We start from the raw sequence: 21,232 nt of genomic DNA on the forward strand, positions 1-21,232 counted from the left end.
CTTCGCTTGGACAGGATAGTGTAATTTTTCTGTAGGTATTTGAATGCAATATTATTGCATTCGATAAAAAATGATTCTGAACGGACAAGGGGATCTTTTAAACTTCATTTTATTCGTTTCTATGGTGATAAACAATGCCATAATTATTTTATACTCCACACAATCATGAAGTTGTACATTTTTTCTCTTTGAACCTCTTTTATTTCGAGTATCAATTTCGAAAATCGAAAATAAACAACATTAAATTTATTTGTTTGAATATTGAAAGAAAAATATTGCTTAATAATAAATGTAACTTATAAAATTATATAAAGTGCTTAAAAGGTAATAATTATACATTTTCCTTAATAATATTAGTTTCTAAAAAAAGATAAAATGTATTTTTTATAGTAGAGGAAATGTTTTAGATAATTTACTTAAATCATTTTATATTTTACTATTTTGCCCTTATCAATGTATGTACAATAGAACCTCGATCTCTTCCAAAAATTTGTATTATGCATCAAAAGTAAAGAATTTGATTCGTAATCAGTACATAATATTATATGCTTAGGTTGAAAATAATAAAAATAATAATTAATTAAACCATGTGTAGACTGTGTTGTACATAGGGTTAGAAAAATAATAATTACTTCATATTTTAAGCCCTGATAAACTATAACAAGACAATGTACACACACACACACACACACACATGTTTAACATTGTTAATCAAATAAATAAAAAGTTTCAATTAACCGTGGTTTTTAACTAGTTACAATATTTTCAAGCTAATAAATTATTATTTTTTTTTTTTCAGAAGGAAATAAAGACAAACGGAAACAAGAGCTTGATGGTAATTGTTTAACAAGTATTTTTTGTAGTACTATAAAATTAAGATAATTGACTTTCATAAATTATATCAATGTTCGTTTTATTTATATTAGGTAAAAGTGGATTTTTACATATGTATATGTTATTATTCTTTTTTTTTTTTATACAGATATTCTATGTGCTAATTTATATGTAATATATTATATATTACTTATTTGGATAATCATTTATATTTATTATTTAATATATTATTATATTATAGTTTGGTTCTTCTATGATTTCTTTTATATTTATATATTTAAATAACATTTTTCATATGAAGTATTTTTCTTTAGTAAATTAATATAAAATTCATTTTGATACTCCTGATCATTAAGTTATATATATATTTTGTACTTATTATTTTTAAACTTTTGGAATAACCATTATTTTTTTATATTATATGTATTTAGTAGATTTATTGAAATTTCTTTTATTTTAGGATGATATTGTGTGTGCCACAAAAGTTACCTTACCATCCAACTTAAGTTGTGATAATGCCTTGTCTTTAAGTACAGGTAAAGAAAATAATTTAACAAATCCCAACTTTAAGTATTATTTCTTAAAAAAAAATTGTTAATATAAATTATATTTATTTTTAAATTTATTAGAATGGTGTAATGTCATTGATAAGGCTGATCACTTTGCTGAAATAGCAAGAAATAAGATTACCGGGGTGGTAGTTGGAGGAGGAGCTGGCTCCCTCTGCCATTCCCGACAATCATCACCATCGTTTGTATTGCATTTGCCCACCATCCCCCTAAATTGGTCTGTGATATCCAGCTCAACATTTAGATTTACTAGAGATCCTCCGTCCCATCAGCAAACACAGGTAAATTATTGAGTTTACGGTTAAATACTAATATTATTTTAATTATGAATTTATTACTGATTTTAAATAATTTGGATTTAAAGTAACTACTTATTGTATTATTATTATTGTTATCAAAGCCAATAAATATAAAAAACCTCTAAAAATAAATTGATGATATATTTTATTGCTTGTTATAGGATTTGTATGGTACGATGGTAACTGCCAGTGACGTTGATAGTTCTACAAGGGGGGGAACTGGAAAACGAACCTTGCTGGCTTGCTACTCTGGTGCTCACATTAAAGATGTTACTACTACTATTAGTTTTAGGGTTAAGTCTAATTGTTCAACAAGTGATAATGACAGTGATGATCAAAGCGCAATGTACAAAACCATTCCATTTAATAAACTTTATGTTGATCCGATCGCACAGTACAAACGAAATTGGGGTATTTCCACTGTATGTCGTTTATTAGGAGGTGGTGAAACAACTCTGGCATCTGGTAACGGTACAGCTACAGCTGGTTGGGGAAATCCCGGCACTACACCAGTACCCGCATCTGTCACTGGTACTTCAAACTGGAATACAAGTCCACTTGTTGATGGTCAATCTCCACCAAATGCTGTTTCTAATGGCCCTTGGCAACAAAGCCCTCAGTCCTCTAGTACCAGCTCAAATAATACTAGTCAAACATCTAATATAGGTATTTTGGGATATTATTTTTATTAAGTATTATTTTAAGTAATATTAATAATGTAATTAATAGGTAATAAAGGACAAAGTTCAAACTCTGGATCTTCAAGCAGCGGCAATGGTACTATATCTACATCACAGGCTACCAATCAACAAAATACTACATCATGGGCTCAGGCAGCTGGAAAAAATCTACCTGCCTCGTCAGTACCTCAAGTTACTGGTAATTCATCAACAACAACTACTACAACTAGCACTACTTCTGGTGCAGTTTCTAATCCTCAATCTAGTAACTCACCTCCAACAAATGGTGGGAATGGAGCTACTAACTCTTCTACTAAACAACAATTGGAACAAATAAATACAATGCGAGAAGCTTTATATGCTCAAGATGGATGGGGTGGCCAACATGTTAATCAAGATAGTCAGTGGGATGTTCCGCATAGTCCAGAACCTAATACTAAAGACGGACCATTAACAGGATTAACTGGTGGACCTGGGTGGAGCAAGGTCAATAATGGTACAGACTTGTGGGAAGCAACTTTACGAAATGGTGGACAACCTCCTATACAAGTAATTTATTGTTATTTTAGTTAAAAGCAAATACCTTAACATTAGTAATCTATTAATTATTAATTATTTTTATTATTATTTATAGATTCCAGTACAAAATGCATCTAAAACCCCTTGGGGACATACTCCAGCATCCAATATTGGTGGTACTTGGGGTGAAGATGATGATGTAAGTAGTGTAAGTGGAGCAGAAGCCAATACTGGTAACTGGGGCATAAATCCAACTACTACTATGAACAATCAGTGGGGTCAAGGACAACCTCCTCCACAAGGACCTGGTGGTCCAATGTGGGGAGGGCCTCCTAAGAAAGACATTGGACCTGAAGGTCAATCCTGGAATTCTGGCAATGCTGCATGGAATGATCTCAATCGGCCACCAGGATCTATTGATCAGGGTCCTCATCGTCGAGATATTCTACCGAATGGAATTGTTGATCATAGGTAATTTTGTTTGCAAATATTTTAGTTAAGATAACTTAAAATTAAAACTTAAATACTATTTAATTATATATTTTTATTTATTTGTTATCAGCAGAGGAATTGGTAGTGATGCTCGTGGCGGTATAAGTGGTCGTTTAAATGGTACTTTGTCTGGCGGTGGTGCTGGTATGGAACCTATGTGGGGTGGACCTCCACCACATCACATGCAACATCATGTTCAACCTCCATCTGTTGGACCACCACCTTCAGTTATAGCTACACCAGGTGCAAAACTTGGACAAGGACCTGTGCCAGGTAATTTATCATTGTTTTAAATATTTTATTTAATAACTATTACTTATTAGTAACTGGAGTCTAAGGGTTTAAATTTAAAAGTATAATAATAAGTATTACTTTTTCATGTAACTCAAATTTTTAATTAATAAAAATCTAAAAAAGAAAAAATGATTGAATTTTAATGCTTTGTAATTAAAACTAATTTATCTCTTCGGGTCACAACTACTTTAAATTTTCAATTTATGACTTATATTACGGGTTTGTATGAATTTAATAAAAATACCACTAATCTATATTATGCTAAAGGCTGCTAATTTGAATTAATTGATGCCCAAATATTATTAAATATTAATTATTAATATTATTTGAATTTTATGTTGTTCTGTTAACATGTATGGAATTCATTTTAAAATTCAGTTTTAAATTTGTATTATGTTATAACTTTTATATATTACTACCAAATATATTTGAATTATTTCAAAAATCAAATTTATAAAAAAGTTTGGTCTTTGTGTCACTTATATTTTTTCTATTTTAATAATAATAGAATAAATAAGTTTCTTAAGTTATTAATGTTTTTCTTCTACTCTTTCTTTTTTTTATCTATCAAAATATTAACATTACATTTTTAATTATTAGTTTTTTAATTTTAATTATGAATTTGTTAATAATAAAAACATATTTAATATATTTTAAACTCAATCTGTTTATTTAAAGAATAATTTTTTTAAAGATATTTAGATTTAAAACTATATTTGAGCCTTAGCCTAGTACTTTAACAATTTTTCATTAGATTTTGATACATACATAAAAGCCAAATCATTTTATTATCTTATCATAATTTGAGTAAGGTAGATTAGCATATTATGCAAATTACAGCTAAAATTAAATTAATATAATCCTATTCATTAATTAAAACAATTATTCTATCTATTTTATAGAAATTTTGTAATAACTATTTCTTGAATATCATCAAATATAAAATGTTTTAAATTTTAATGTATTAAAAATAACTTCCATCTTCCTAGTAAAATTTATATTAAAAAAGAAAAATAATAAAATAAAAGTAGATTATACATATGAACTATTAATTATAGTTAAATCTATATGTTGTAAACTTAAGATGTATTAGTTTTGTACATGTTTATCTATAAATATGTATATAATTTATTATTAATTATATTGTTGATGTTGATGCATGATTTACCAACAGTGATTGTAAAATAATTATAAATCTTCAAGCCTTACCTTAGGTACACATTCTGGTTTCTATGTATTTTAGTTAAGAGGGTTTTAGATTGTATATAAATTATTAAAATTCACATTTTGATCTATATATAATTATCTAGCAAACTTGTTCTGTTATAAACTAATACATTTATAGCTCGATTTAAAGAAATTAATTTGTATTATTTGTCTATCAAATTAATGAAGGTGGTGGTTAAGTTAAATAATTTTATTATGAGAATATTTTAGGTATTGTATAATGACTGTTTTATTATACAAGTAATTAAATTGAATATATTTGTTAATAAATTTTGTGTGATTAAAAAAAGCATGTTGTAAGATGTTAACTTGGTCAAGTGCAAGATCTAAGTATATTTTTCTTGATTTATTTTTTTTAATATAATATAATATTAAAATTACATTTCATATATTTAAATTATTTCATAAAATAAAATATTTTGTTTTAAAAATTATTTCAATTCATGTGTTAATAATACTATTTATTTATTTTTATTTATGATAATAGTATTAATTCTAAAATGAGATTGTAATTTCTCAATTATTATTTATTACTATTTAATTAATTTATTATTTGTATGAATAATTATAATTATTTTTTATGTATAAAATAGAACAAAACAACCTATTAACTAGTTAATAATTATTTTTTAAAAGCTTAATTAGCTTAAATTTTTATTTAATGCTTTACTATTGTCACTGGTGGATAACTAATTTAAATAATTGTCATACTCATGGTTGTAAATAGATTCTTTATGAATTGAAGCAAAAAGTTCTTTATGCTGTTTTCAGTAATTAATCAGTGGTCAGGTCCACCACCACCCAAAGATTTAAATCCTATGAATAACAACAACAAAGGAAATGGATGGGAAGAACCATCACCCACAGATCACAGGCGCAATTTATTAAATTATGATGATGGCACATCTTTATGGGGAAATACTCAAACTAGGCCCAATGTGCCTGGCGGTAAGACAACCAAACCTATTAGTGTTTAGTTTGATATATTATAGTCTATTTTATTTGTTTTTAATTTTAAGGTTAGTTCCCCTAATTTTGTAGTATTGAGAATAGTTACGTAGTTATATGTTTACATGTGCCAAAAAAAAAACAAGGTTTGAAGATTTATTTGTATAAACTATAAAGCACATATTATTTATTAACTATTCTGATTGAAATATTCCTATCTTTTCTATCTTGTCTTTCTTTGTAATTTCATATTTATATTTTCATACAAATAGTAAATTGTATAAGTTTAATGAAAACTATTTTTTGTTTTTTTTTTTATAATTTAAATCACATAAATGTATTAACTAAGAATTATTTTAAATAGGAAATATTTGTGGCTAATAACACACCGAGTGGAGAATATACAAATTTGAATATTTCTTATACATATATATATATATATTTGAATCTTGAATTTATTAAACATAATTTTGTTTTATTTCAAAATGATCAAGTTTATTAACAATAATTTATTTTTAGGTGGTTTATTGAGCACTCAACACAATATGAGTAAACATTGGGGTAAAGCTGATATGGCTGCTGCAGTGGCTGCTGCTGCTGGTAGAAATAATAATGGTTCTGGTAATATGGGTAACCAATGCCCTCCAGGTGTTCCACCAAATAGGGCAGGTATGCCACCTAGTAAAATGGTTGATCAACAACAATTGTGGCCTGGAAATCCAAGGTAACTTAAAATATAATTTTTTTAAATAATATAACTTGAAAACTTGTATAACTTGTATAATTTTAATTATTTTTAGAAATGGTACATGGGGTGATGTTGGTGGCGGAAGTCAACATGATTTGAATGTTGCTGGTCCTTGGGGTGAAGATAAAATGGGGTTAAGTGGAAATGCAGGTGGTCCTTGGCCCAATTCTGAATGGGGACCTGGTCCTAAATCTAAAAATTCATGGGGTGATTGTGGTAACAATGATATGGATCAAAGTTCTTGGGGACAGAAGAATATTGTATGTGCTTTAATGCTACTCATAAGTTTTAGTTCATAAATACATTTTAATATTTTTTATTTTTTAGGGACAAAAGAATCAAAATAAAGATTATATATGGCAAAGCAAATCATACAGAATTCTTGCTGAAATGGGAGTCAAGGTATTTATTTCTAACTAAGTAGTGTTTCTACTAAGTTTATTAATATCTGTTTTTAATTATATTTTTAACAAATAAAAATAAATTTCAGAAAGAAGATGTTGAAGCAGTTACACGTTCTTATAATATTAGTATGGAAGAAGCATTAGAGTTTTTAATGTCTACTAGAGGTCCGGGTGGAGGAGGTTTAGATTCATGGAATACACATAGTGGTCGTGGCCAACACCCAGATGATCAAAATCCATTTGATCGATCTAATATTAATCAACAACGATTCAACTCACAACAACTACCGTTTGCTGTGCCATCTGTAAGTTCAATTAGAATTTGAATATTTTAATGTTAATTCATCACTTGATTAATTTTTAATTAAAGATTGGAAATAATTCTAACCAACAACAAGCCATGCTTCAGAAAATATTAGCCCAACAGCAGCCACCTGCACAACAAAATACAATGCAACAACAATATTCCCAGGTACAGATAATTTTTTATTTAGTTATTATGTTGTAACCCCATATAATTGACAATTTAAATTCAAATTAATTTTTACTATTTTACATTTAGGGTGGTGGTTCAAGGCAAATGCAAAATCAACCTACTGCACAGCAATTACGAATGCTAGTGCAACAAATTCAAATGGCTGTGCAAGCTGGATATTTAAATCACCAAATACTAAATCAGCCATTGGCACCACAGACATTAATTATGCTTAATCAGTTACTGCAACAGATCAAAATTTTGCAACAAAATGTTCAAATACAAGCAGCCGTTGCTAATAATCCCAAATCTGGCCCTGCCATGGTGACGGCTGCAATTGCCATCAATAAAGCGCGGCAACAAATAGCATCACTACAAGTAATGTTTGATTAATATCTCATTGAATTACTGATATTAATTAAAATCATGTAATTATAGAATCAAATTGCTAACAATCAAGCCATGCATATGAAAGCACAAGCCCATCAAAATCAGTCCAACTTTTCTGGTTTATCTGGTTTAATGGGTGGACAGGTTGGTGATTTCTTTAAAAATGATCCTTTAACACTCTTGCAATCTGGTTTTTCCGATTTAGCAATGAATAAAGATTCTCAAATAGTAAGAATACTTTTTATTATTTTTCCAATATTTTTTATCTTTATTAACTGGTCTCGTTTAATTTTACTTTTTAGAGTGGACAAGGATTCCAAACAAGTCAACAATCAAGGTTAAACCAGTGGAAGTTGCCGAATTTAGATAAAGATGATTTAGGAATGGGAAATGATTTTAGCAGAGCACCTGGAGCCAATTCTAAATCTACTCCTGGAAATACTTCTCCTTCATTCAATACATTACTCAGCCAAGGAGATGGGTAAATTAGATGTTATACATTTTGTATAAATATGCTATCTGATAAATTTATAATAAGTTATTTTAAATGTGCTTAAATAAATCAACTGAATTTCGAAAATTCCAAAAAATGTTTTAGAAGTAACATTTTTAAGATTTCAGAAAAACCTTAATTAGTGAAAAGTGATAGTAAACATTATTAATTTTAACTAAAAAATTTTATCGTATTATCTTTAAAGTTTGTACTTCAAACATATTAAATGTATGTATTGTTTTGAATTTTATTGTATAAAAACTGTTAAGAATTCTATGCATTCATAATAAATTTAGATTTGTACCTTTATGTTAAATAATAAAATAAATAAGTATTTAGTCATTCTTTTTTGTTTCATTTACCAAATAATTTTAGTACTTGGACTAATGTTGGTGCTCGTTCTGATAGTGGATGGCCAGACAATGCTGAAGACAATAAAGATATTTGGCCAAACAATGGAACAAATTCTCAGTCTAATTCTGCCTCATCTGCATTTGCTACTGATCTTGTACCAGAATTTGAACCAGGAAAACCGTGGAAGGTGATTATTATTATATTTTACATTTTTTATTGAAATGAATTTACTGTCAAAGTGTTACTGCTTTTTGTAGAATTTATTAGGTTTATTTATATGAATGACACCACAACTGGATTTAGTATCTCCATTTTAGCTGTGATTAACATAGGGCATTTATTGACTTGTTCAAGATACTATGTTCACCATGTGTTCAAATTAACATTTTACATTAATGATCAAATTTTCAAAATATTTCAACTGCTATTTTCTTTTTTTTTCTATAAATGTAGATTACAAAATATTTGATGGGTTGAAATACTTGAAAATTTAATATAAAGGGTCCTCTTCTCAATCATAAAATATCAAAAATCAATAGTCATAACATTTTTTTATAAGCCATTAAAGTTAGAATATTAACAAAATTCATAACAATTGGGGAATATGCAAATAAGTTTTTAGTTAAAAATTCATAAATTTTTTAGTTTTATACCTATAATTCAAGGTTCTGTATAAGTTTTTAAACTTAAGTAAACAAAAAAAAAATAATTACAAAATCTAAATTAATTTTTTTTTTGTCTTAACATGTTAAATCCTGCTAGTTTTGATATTACATAGCATCATAAATATGTAATGTAATTTTAAATTAAATTTTATTTTTATTAGTAATCACTATTTAAAATCACAAAAAAAAAAAAAAAAAATGGGAAGCTTCTGTGTGTGTAAAAAAAATTGTCTAATTTGCAAGTGTTTGTTTGTTAGTTTTTTAAATTTTATTAACTAAATGCAACTCGTATGTTTTATTTGATTAGGGTAATCAAATGAAAAATATTGAAGATGATCCTACTATCACACCTGGCTCAGTAGTGCGTAGTCCACTATCATTAGCAGCCACAATCAAAGACTCAAACAATTCAGACTTGTTCAACAGTGGTGGAAAGACTTCACCAACTAATTCTCAATCAACAGTTGATATGCCATTAACACCTTTGTCTCTTTCATCTTCAACGTGGAGTTTTAATCCGCCTCCTTCATCTACTCAATCATCATTTACTAGGTAAGCAAACATTTATATTTATACTTAAATGAATTAAAACTAATTTTTTTTTTATAGTCCTCTAGGAAAAGTTAATGGACCAAAAAACAATTGGGCTGATAATAATCCTGGAAATGATCTATGGGGAGGTGTTTTAGGATCTAGTGGTAAGTCTCGTGGACCACCACCTGGATTGACTGGAGGTTCTACCAAAGCAGGGAATGCACCTAATAATGGTTGGCCTCGATGGCCTTCTAATAATACTTCATCGTGGCAATCATCATCTAATAATGTAGCTAGTACATGGCTATTGCTAAGGAACTTGACACAACAAGTAATTACAATAAAACAATAATTAATAATTAATCTTTGTTTTATAAGAATAGTTAAAGTTAGAGTCTTATTATAGTACAAGTTTCATGTAAAATTTAAGGGTATGATAATAAATTTTATTTTTAAAATCATTTATTTTGTACAGAAGTTGTCTTTAAAAAATATCGATAATTTTTAAATATCGCTTGCTATTTTCTTTGTTTTTAACGGCGTAGTACTATTTAGTAACTATGAAATATGAAATCTTGCAACTTGGTCAATAAGCATTTAAGAGTACTACCTAGAAGTTCAATGCTGTTATCCCATAATTTTTAGGAAAAATGTACTTGTTAAAATGTTGACCCCTGTTGTAGATGAATAAATACATTTCCCATTATTATTTTTAATGTTTTTATTTATTTAATAGATTGATGGATCAACATTAAAAACTCTTTGCATTCAACATGGACCATTATTGAATTTCCATATGTACCTAAATCATGGAATAGCATTGGCCAAATATTCAACCAGAGAAGAGGCTAGCAAGGTAAGTGATTTTTTATATTATTGATTATATGAATATGAGTATATAATATATATGTTTAAGTTAATTAGTTCACCAAAATTTAGATTTAGGTATAATTAATAATTTGCAAATAAAATTCATCTCTTAATTGATGACTCTGGGTAGAAATTTTAATTCTATATATTATTACATAATATAACAAATAAAATATTCGCTTTTTATACTTATTATATGTATTAATTTTTTGTTTATGACTCATATTTAATGAATACTTGAACAAATTTATTGTTTTTAATTTTCTTGCGACATTAACAATGCTACAATATTTGCCAATTATTTTAAAAATATTTGTGCAAAGCATTTAGTTAAAAAAAATTTTATTTTTACTCAGAAACTAAAATGTATCTTAACAGTCATTTTTTAAAAGAATTATTAATATGCATGTGTCCTAGTTACTTATATTGTACTAGTATAATTTTATTTTAAGATTTTTAAAAAGAATGTGCCATGGTATTAATTATTAATAGATAAAGATTTAGCTACAATATAATATAATGAGTCATAAAAATAGAATAATTTAGAATAATAATTCCTTCCATAACAAATACTATGTAAGAGAAAATAGTTTTTGACTAAGAAAGTAATTTGTTTTTATTATTATTGATAATTATCTATAAATTGTTCATGGTATTATGATGTATGACCTAAAGTTGATTGGATTTTCTTTCGATTAACATTTTTAAATAATTGAAATTTATTATAAATATGTACATTTATTGTGCTCAGAGAATGATTAAAATTAGTTTTAAACAATTTTATATAAAATAAAATAGAATAATATATATTATTAATAAAGTACAACAATTGTTTCATGGTTTAAACTAATAAGTATAAGTTAAGTAAGTGAAAAATATTTTAACATTTTTATGTTATTATATTCTGGATAAAAAATTTTTTTAGTGTGTAAATAAAATTAGTAATTAGTAATTACCTACTCATTGTAAATAGAAATTAAAGAACTTTAATTTATATATTATTGATATCTCAATTTTACTAGCAAAATATCTATACAAACATTTTTGGGGGCCTGATTTTTTTATTAGGCTCAAGGAGCGTTGAACAATTGTGTACTTGGCAATACAACAATATTTGCTGAATCACCTACAGATGCTGAAGTACAAATGCTACTTACACATCTGAGTGGTGGTGGTGGCAATACAAGTGGCAACAATTCTGCTCAACAACAACAGCAGCAGCAGCAACAACAACAACCCAACTGGAATAATGGCCGGAATGGAAATATCGGCAACTCTCAGGGCCAACAGGGTTCAGATACTTGGGCCAATAATCAACTGTGGGGTGGCAACAACTCTGGACCTCCTGGTAATACTTCCTCTCTTTGGGGGGCTGGAGCTGATCAAATTGATCCACACCGCACCACTCCATCATCTTTAAATTCTTTTATGCCTGGCGATCTTTTAGGTAGTGAAACAATGTAAAGATAAATTCTTGTATATATATATATATATAGACACACATATATATATATTTATACTTACAGTCCTGACTTTTAACTAAGTCCAAATATAACGTCATTTTTATAATAAGGTCTTAGAACACCATGAACACTTAATCGACTTATTTATTAAGCTTAAAACAAATCGAGCCAAGTTTATATTTTAGATAATATTATATAATTTTATTCTGCTTGCCATTCGACTCTGGGTAATCGTTTTGGCAGCACACCTATAATTTTTTAAGACTTGAATGTTTTTATTTTATTAATTTATAATGTGAGTTCTTCTTTTTATTTTTAATTGTATACTACCAAAGTAAATAAGGATTAAAAATTAATTTTAATATTTTAGTAGTTTTGTGACTTTAGACATTAAGACGGTTACGGGGTGTTTTTAATTTATGAATGAGGTTTTTAGTGATTAATTTTATCATGTTCACCAGCTACAATATTATATATAAATTTCTTCCTATGTTTTTTTTTTTTATTATTAAAAAATGAATTAAAATTTATGATTATAAATTGTTTTAGGATAGTGTTAAACTTATAGGTCTAAAAATATTATGTATATTATATATATATAAATATATATATATATTTAAAGTAAAAGATGAAAAGAAAAAAAAAGCAAAAAGATTATTGTCCATGTTGTTATTATTGTTGTGTTTTAAATTAGATGGTTAAGTACAAAAATATCTTCCCTATAAATATAAAAAAAAAAATTGATAATAATGTATATGCGCATGTGTTTGTATATGGGCCTTCATGTATTTGAATAGATTGTTACTAGTACAAAAACAGTATTTCGTGTTAAAGACTTAAGCGATGACCAACCATAAAAAATTGTTGCCTAATATTTTTTTTTTTTTAGATTTTAATTTCTTAGATTATTTAATGTTAGAAAATTATACAATTTTACCTTTTTAGCATTTAATGAATTGTTGGGCATATCTTTATTTCAAATTTATTAATAATGAGTAAATGAATGAGTAAAAATGAAAAATAAAAAAATTGATAGACACAATATTCAGTATAAATTAAATATTCTAAATCAAATTTGGGGGAAATAGCTTTCTTTTTTTCTTTTTTTGTGACTGCTTAAATATAAATTAAGACTGATTATTTTAAATAAAATATTCATATACACACATACACATACACATACACATACGCATACTAAATGTTGAGATACATTTTCGGTGATCATTTGTAATTTTGATTTTGTTTTAGCAATGTGTTTAAGTCAGTTTATTCTAAATTCAAATTATGAAGACTTGAAATATAATTTATTGGAAAATAAAATTGTAAAAAATATATATATTTATGTTATACATACAATATTCCAATAAATAATGTTTTTTTCATGCACAATAACATGATCTCTAAATACAATCAATTTTGTTGCAATACAATATAAAATTTGTTAAAACGTTCATTTAGCAATATTTTTTAAAAATAATTGATTTAAAACATTTTATGTTGCAGAACAAAAAAAAAATGTCAATTAGTTCTTTAAAATTTCCCTCCCCATCCCCTTTGGAAAATCACCAATAAAATTAGTTTAGCCGTAGATCTCAATATCTGTTGGTTTATTTTATTAAATAGTTTTTTTTTAAGTATTATAAAGTATTGTGGGGTAAATGTCTTTTTGGAGAAGTGACTTCCCAAAAGTACCATTTTTAAAACACGTATGTTGATAATTTTAAGACGATCTAAAACCAATACGCTTCATGTGATAAATAAAATTGTTAAAAGATGCTTATCCTTATACTGTGATCTATGAATATAAATTTTTTTTATTATTATTTTTATTATTATTATTATTATTATTATTATTATTATTATTATTATTATTTAAATACAATATAAATTAATTTTCTTTCCGACTGACAAATTTCATCACCAGTTAAAAATTTTTTGTTCTGTACTTCCATATATATATATTATTTTTTCAAACGTGCCATTAAACTACAAATAAATTATTTTTACTTAATTTTTTTGTCTTTAAAAAAAATTTCTAAAAGTTGTTACACCATTTATTTGATCTCCTTTTTAGTGTTCTATTATCTTACACTTTTCTGTATTCTTATTTTTTTGGCACATCAATAATATATGCATATAAATTATTATAAATTAATGTTCCAAAAAATAAAAACTAAAAAACTAAAAAAAAAAATAAAAATAATACATGAAAACGGACAGTGATACTCTCCCAATTATTATTAAATTTAAGATTGATTGTGTTCAGAAGGCAAGTAGATATGTCTTCCATAGTTATAAATTTAAATTTAATTTAAATAAATAAGAATCATTAATTGTTTTTTTTTTTTTGTGGGGGAAGGGTGGTGTGCTGCACTCTGCACTAGAATTAAGTTTTAGATAATTTTTAAACACACGAAAAACATCCGTAGATAAATTGTCTTTGCCAAGTAAAACCAAAAAGTAATATTAACTATCCATGTTTATTTTGTTATTATTATTATTTTTATTATTATTATCATTATTATTATTATTATTATTATTATTATTATTATATTATGATTATATATATATATATTTTTTTTTTGCTAAAAATTAAAACTTAAACTAAATAACCAAAATTGAAAGAAAAAAATGTAAAAAAATTAATGTGTGGTTAATTTTTAGTCAATAGTTTTTTAAGCTAAATAACATTATTTTTAAGATAATTTGTCACATGTGTTAACTATATATAAATCGTCCTTCTATTTTATAGACTATTTATAATTGATAATTATTATAAAAAAGTTATTTTACATAATGGAATCTTTTTCTAAGATTAGATGTAAGTTAAGGGTTTGTATGAGAGTCGGGGTTGTGTCAGGGGTATGTAGTAATGATATAATTATAATTTTGTGCTTTTGTCAGGGAGCATTGTGATCTTGTATTACCATGAAAAGTCATAGTCAAATAATTATTAATGCATTATACTAATATATATATATTGTATGTATATACATATAAATATATGTATATTAATATTTCACTGCTCACTTAATTTTGTGATATTAATAAAAAAAAATAAAAAAAAAAAAAAAAAACAATTCACATAAAAAAATAATCTAAGAATAATTAACACTCCTGGCATTTTTTTGTTTGTCTAAACTATTAAGCAATAATCACTTTTATTAAGCGATATGTGTGTATGGCCTATGTGTAACAAATACTATAAACTTAAAATGAATTGCGACAACTTATTAAATCCCTACTTGTCCCTAATCCCAATCATCTAATCATTTATATGAGTTAGAAAAACTATTTTTCTCAGAATTGAATGCATTATACACCTTTACATATTGAAATGTCGGCCCCATATGTGATTTTAACTTAAACATTCGTTTTGATTTTGATTGTATATTCGGGTATTATATTTCCTACTGAATTAGTCTGACCCGTAATCATTCGCATACTCTTAGCCATTTTTGAGTGCATTCCTAAACATTGTAGTCCTTTTTAAGCAATACTCATTTTGTCCATTTGTTTTCTTTAGTTTTTATTTTTATATAATATATATATATTATATTTATATGTATATATATATATATATATGTATTATATAGATACATAATTTGATGTTATTGATTATTCTTTAGTTTATTTACAAAGTTCCTTATGGGTGATTACCTCAGTAGAATTTAAAAATTCTCATTTAAACTTTTTAATTCAATTCAAATTGACCATGTGTGTGTCATGTGCATTTTATTGTATTTTTGAAAACGACACATAAAAAGAATACATATTTAAAAATTATTACATTTTTCATAATCAAAAAAAAAAAAAATAATAATAATAATAATAAATTAAATTAAATATGTAAAATTAACAATTTTCTTTAAAAAAAAAATAAGAAGGGGGTTTTATTGTGTTTCATATTTTAAGTTTTATCCTTTTGTGTTAACTTTTCATTACCTATATTTATTCATCATTTTACCTATTTGTTATGTCGAATTCATATCGAAACACAGATTTGTGATTAAAAAGTGCCACGATGTTCAATTAGTTAAATATTTAAAGAATAAAACTAATAATAAAGTTAAAATAAAAAAAAAAAACGATTAATATTTATGAAAAAGTTAATTTTAAGTAAAGCGTTATTTTATTTTTAATGTGATCCTTAAAATCGCAGAGCCTATTGATGGATAATGATGTTTTTATGAGACTGATAATGAATATTGAGAGTGTCTCTCGTGCCCATGCGACTAGAAATGTGTGTGTCTCTAGGCTCGTAGGAAGTAAAGTGCGGTTTTTTTTAATCTATAAACAAATAATTATGTAAACGATTAAAGGGTTTTTGTGTATAGGTATATAATTCAATGTGTTTATGCGTATGCTATTGGCCCCCAAATCGTTGAGAGTGTTTTTCCAAACATAAAAATAATTATAAATTAGGGATTAGACTTTGTTGCGTAATTTTGAGCTTGCAATTTTTTCTCTTTATTTTAGATGACCGGGGGGCGGGGTATTAGTATTCTCAAAATATATAAATTCATACTAGTTCATAGTTGTATTTGTAACCATGTGATTGATATCATTAATAAAACTTGTAAACTTTAAGTGTAGTGTACTGTTTATTTTTGTTTATTATTATTAATATTATTATTATTATAATTATTATTGGTTTTTTTTCTCGGGAAATTGGTGAATTAAATTTATTGTATTGTATGCACAACGTAAATTATGTTGATCGGGTGTGTTAATGTGTTCAACTAAAATATTTACGTTATAATGTTGTGTACGCCTTGAACAACACTATTAACCACTGCCCCCTACCACTGGTTACCGGTATATTCTGCTTATATTCTAGCACTATATTATATAGTGTGTACTTATTCATGTTAAAATATTTTGTTGAAATATATAAGATATGTTACCAAATTAACCAAGTGATTTCTTTACCAATATCTATTATTTTTCATGTTTTCGTTAAATGTTTCATATGTAATAATATATCGCAAATTGTATTTCCTATTAAAGTACTGTTTTATTTAATCACGTCGTTTGTAGTAAGAATTGTAGCGAGCGTTCAAATTATAATAGAGGGTCTGCGAAGGTACGATAATTTCAATACCACGATCCCGGTAATAATATGTTCTCATGAACCAGCAGTCATTACAAGCAAAGAAAAGACTAAACAATATTAAGTATTTGATATAATAGATATTCTTAGATATTATTAAAAAAATAAATTTGTTTATATATAAAATATCTAAACTAGTCCAGTTCTCTTTAACCTTACTTAACCAACAGACAATCATAGTGTTTGTTGATAGTTTGACAATAATAAGAACATTTTAATAAATTATTTAAAAAAAATACTCGTTTACTAACTTTTATACTGACCGTAATGCATAGGGGTTTAACATATCTGTTATATTATTATTATTATAAATCCGATAAATATGTTATCCGCTTCCCTTGTGTTTTATTTGTCAGTAACTATAATTTGTTCTCAATGTGATTTTGCCGGTTAGACTGAAAAAAATTTTATTTTCTCGTTGGGTTTTGTACGAAACAATAATATTATGTATGTGTGCGCGTGTGTGATTTCTACAATTTGTGAAAAGAAAAAGATAATATTTTCCAATTTAAATCTCATATCTTATAAATCATTATTTTTTTTTAATAATATATTGAAAATAATTATTTCGAGATGTTTCCATTATATATATGTTATAATGAATTGCACATTTTTACATTCAAAGGGAACTGAATTTTCGTCTTATTTTTGCTCAAAAGTAATAGGTCTCTGCGCACTATGATTTCCATTTTAGTGATTTTTGCAAGTCTGTTATTAATCAATTAATTTGCTGCGGATACGGTTTACCAAAAAATAAATAATAATAATATAAATAATGATAAACAGGGTTAATGTTATACCAATTTTTAAAATTTTCTTCTCGCTTTATTCGCCGTATTATTATTATAAAAAAGAAAGGTTTCATATTTTTTTTTCGTGAGTATTGATGTTGGCAAAACGAATAAATAAAACTGATGTAAAATAAAGGTGTATATACCTATTTATAATATATATATATATATAGAAGCTCAATCCGCACAAAGGTATATATTTCTCGTACAACACCAAATGTGAATAATAATAATAATAATTAAATAACAATAAATATAAAAAAACAACCATTGTGATATCCAATATACTATAACATTGTATCGATATTGATATCAATATCGTAATTTACATATTATATTCATATGAATTATATATCTTCGTGTAATATGGCGATGTTCCGTTTTCCCTGCCGGTCATTTTTAACACGATTTTTTGTTTTTCATGGTGTGTAATTATATTATGTGGTACATAAAATGGATCTCGTGGATATTTCTTTGTGATATCAATTCGCGTGCAAACGATGCTTACGTACCGTATATTTAGATGTATGTTAATATTGAGAACCGATACCTAGCGTTGATGATTTATATTTATATCAAATCTAAGCGCTATTATTGTTCTTTATAGACATTATATTCGCTCCCCAGCCGCCATCAACCCAATCTGTCTTCCTTAAAACGTGTATCTACATATTATAAATACATATTATATAAATGTGCGTTTCGAACCTCTCAGACGTATACAAATAAACTATGTGCCTTAACACAAATGTTTATTAATTAAATATTTTATATGCCTACCTATCCTGCTCTCTAAAATTTGTTTTCATTTATAGAATTTTAATTCAATATAATAAATATATAATATAATAATTAATATTATACCCGTATAACGCAATGTTATTGTATCTAGTTCCCTGTGCGAGAAACATCTTTTTATATACTATTTACATGGTATTTTATGCGTATGTTTATGTATATATACGAAAAGGACCAAAAACTTAAATCTTTGGGTTTCGACGTGTTTAAAAGTATTTTGTTTGTTTTATTGTTTTTGCCAACGCCGATTTTCATAAGAAAAAATAATATTTAAAGAAAAAAAAAAAAAAAAATTAGTCGATTTATTTTAAATTTTCGTGTGTGCCGCTAGTTTTATTTTACACAATACTTTTAATAACTCTAGTCATGCCTAGTGGTAAATATATATCATATTATATTATTATATTATTATACTTGGGAGAAAAAACATCGTTGAACTATGTTTGTTTATTTAATTTTATTTTTTAATCATAAAAAAATTATAATGTATTATAAAAATTAGTTAAGAATATATTATTATTATGCATATATATTTATGTATAGATAATATATCTAAATTGGTCACAGAACATACTTAGAAATTAATAATGAAATGGAAATGTTTTAACTTTAAAATTGTATTAATTTATAAATATATACCTAGACGGTGATGGAAACTTTTGACCATTATATATTATTATTTAATAGTTTATATTTCTGCTTTGAAAAATAAATTAAGATACCGCCTGAAATCTTGGACGTCTTTTTTTATTATTATCATTATTATATATACATAATAATTTTAAAAAAAAACGAGTATCGGAGACTTAAATTTAACGAAATCTCAATGTTCACTGCTAACATTATCAAATGGATTTGCCTTATATCGTATGTTTTATAAGAAAATACATATTTTATGGCATTTGACCCATTTTTTAAAAAAAATTTTTGTTTTTTAAGTGACTAAGTGGCCTTTTAGTGGTATTTTTATTTTTATTTTTTGTTTTATTTAAGATGAGTCGTATATATTATACATAATAATATATATATATATATTTAATTATTATAAATTTTAAATGTATTACCATGTAATTGAGTGATAATAATTGCAATTTTTTTAACCAACTAATAATTTTTGTACCTGGCTGTTAAAGATTTCTGATCGAATTTTCACTTAAATATCTTATGGGCGCGATATAGCCCTATAAAAATGACGTACACATTGTTTTCCTTTCTATTTGTGGTTTTAAAATTACCTATGCAATTATTATGTAATGGTTTTTATCTATTAGCTAAGACCAAAATTAGAATGGAAACATACATTTACGTATAAATATATAAATATATTTATATATATATATATATATATATTACAACTTAATTATTAATAATGTTTAAGAATTATATTTAATGATTAAAAAATATTATGTATTTAATATACTATTGAGAAAATATTAATTTTAGTAGCTGTTGTAAGTGCAATATAGGTATATTGCTTTCTCTCTTGGTTATAATAAAATGATATTATCTTAGCGAATATTATTAACCCATTTTGATTGTTTTGTAATTATTCGTAATTCAATAAAGGTTGTAATTAATTGTCTGTGAATTTTTTATTTATCGTTCCTCAAATTTATGTATATTATTATACTTGTACCAACTATACTTGAGACTTGTACTAACTCATTATATGTTGGTATATACATAATATATATTATATGAACTTGGTTCGTATAATTTATCCAGCTACCTCGTCTTCCTTTCAAATCCAAAATAAAGTATCTTGACATTAAATGTTAGTTGTATACATTGTTTTTAAATATTTTATTTTGTGTTACTACTCAATAGTCCAAATAATAAGCAGATATATTGTACCTGTTATTCCTATCAGAAACAGGAATTCTAGTATTGTTTAAATTTCCATAGATTTAAAATTTTAACTTGTTTTTAACATGTTTGTTTTTTTTAACATGTTTTTGAAGAAACTATCGACCCTAATCGTAATTAGACACAATTTAGATTTCGCAATAAATATTTTATTAAAATTAAAAATGTTTATTTTATTATTGGATGTAGAATATTTTGAACACTTTTAATTTAACAAATTAGTCTGACTAAAATTTAAAACTTTACCGATTTTATCATTAATATTTTTGGTATCACATGTGTTGGAATAAAAAAAAGATGCTCTACTGGGATCATTCCACAAATATATAAAACAGATCATTCAAATATGATGTATAAGCGAAATACATTTTCTTTTTAATTCAAGTTTTTAATTGGACTCGTGATT

At 25.7% G+C, this 21,232-nt stretch overlaps 1 protein-coding gene across 5 annotated transcripts in view; it reads left to right on the plus strand.

The window, feature by feature from the left end:
• Nucleotides 1–16,848, plus strand: part of LOC114130138 (protein Gawky) — a 29,991-nt gene extending 13,143 nt beyond the window's left edge. For 2 of the 5 annotated variants that reach the window (XM_027995038.2, XM_027995039.2), the window contains exons 3-23: nucleotides 800–835; nucleotides 1,295–1,370; nucleotides 1,464–1,684; nucleotides 1,864–2,368; nucleotides 2,432–2,931; nucleotides 3,017–3,372; nucleotides 3,464–3,666; nucleotides 5,686–5,862; nucleotides 6,382–6,586; nucleotides 6,663–6,870; nucleotides 6,938–7,012; nucleotides 7,101–7,319; nucleotides 7,385–7,486; nucleotides 7,577–7,867; nucleotides 7,928–8,107; nucleotides 8,182–8,360; nucleotides 8,748–8,913; nucleotides 9,699–9,943; nucleotides 10,001–10,256; nucleotides 10,662–10,781; nucleotides 11,864–16,848. In XM_027995038.2, coding sequence (XP_027850839.1) covers nucleotides 800–835; nucleotides 1,295–1,370; nucleotides 1,464–1,684; nucleotides 1,864–2,368; nucleotides 2,432–2,931; nucleotides 3,017–3,372; nucleotides 3,464–3,666; nucleotides 5,686–5,862; nucleotides 6,382–6,586; nucleotides 6,663–6,870; nucleotides 6,938–7,012; nucleotides 7,101–7,319; nucleotides 7,385–7,486; nucleotides 7,577–7,867; nucleotides 7,928–8,107; nucleotides 8,182–8,360; nucleotides 8,748–8,913; nucleotides 9,699–9,943; nucleotides 10,001–10,256; nucleotides 10,662–10,781; nucleotides 11,864–12,259 — 4,716 coding nt within the window. In that variant the 3' untranslated portion in view covers nucleotides 12,260–16,848. The remainder of the gene's footprint in view (nucleotides 1–799; nucleotides 836–1,294; nucleotides 1,371–1,463; nucleotides 1,685–1,863; nucleotides 2,369–2,431; nucleotides 2,932–3,016; nucleotides 3,373–3,463; nucleotides 3,667–5,685; nucleotides 5,863–6,381; nucleotides 6,587–6,662; nucleotides 6,871–6,937; nucleotides 7,013–7,100; nucleotides 7,320–7,384; nucleotides 7,487–7,576; nucleotides 7,868–7,927; nucleotides 8,108–8,181; nucleotides 8,361–8,747; nucleotides 8,914–9,698; nucleotides 9,944–10,000; nucleotides 10,257–10,661; nucleotides 10,782–11,863) is intronic. The other 3 variants (XM_027995042.2, XM_027995041.2, XM_027995043.2) reach the window with 3 other exon arrangements.
• Nucleotides 16,849–21,232: the final 4,384 nt, after the last annotated feature.

This window comes from Aphis gossypii, chromosome 2, assembly GCF_020184175.1.
Source record: "Aphis gossypii isolate Hap1 chromosome 2, ASM2018417v2, whole genome shotgun sequence".
Taxonomy (NCBI): domain Eukaryota; kingdom Metazoa; phylum Arthropoda; class Insecta; order Hemiptera; family Aphididae; genus Aphis; species Aphis gossypii.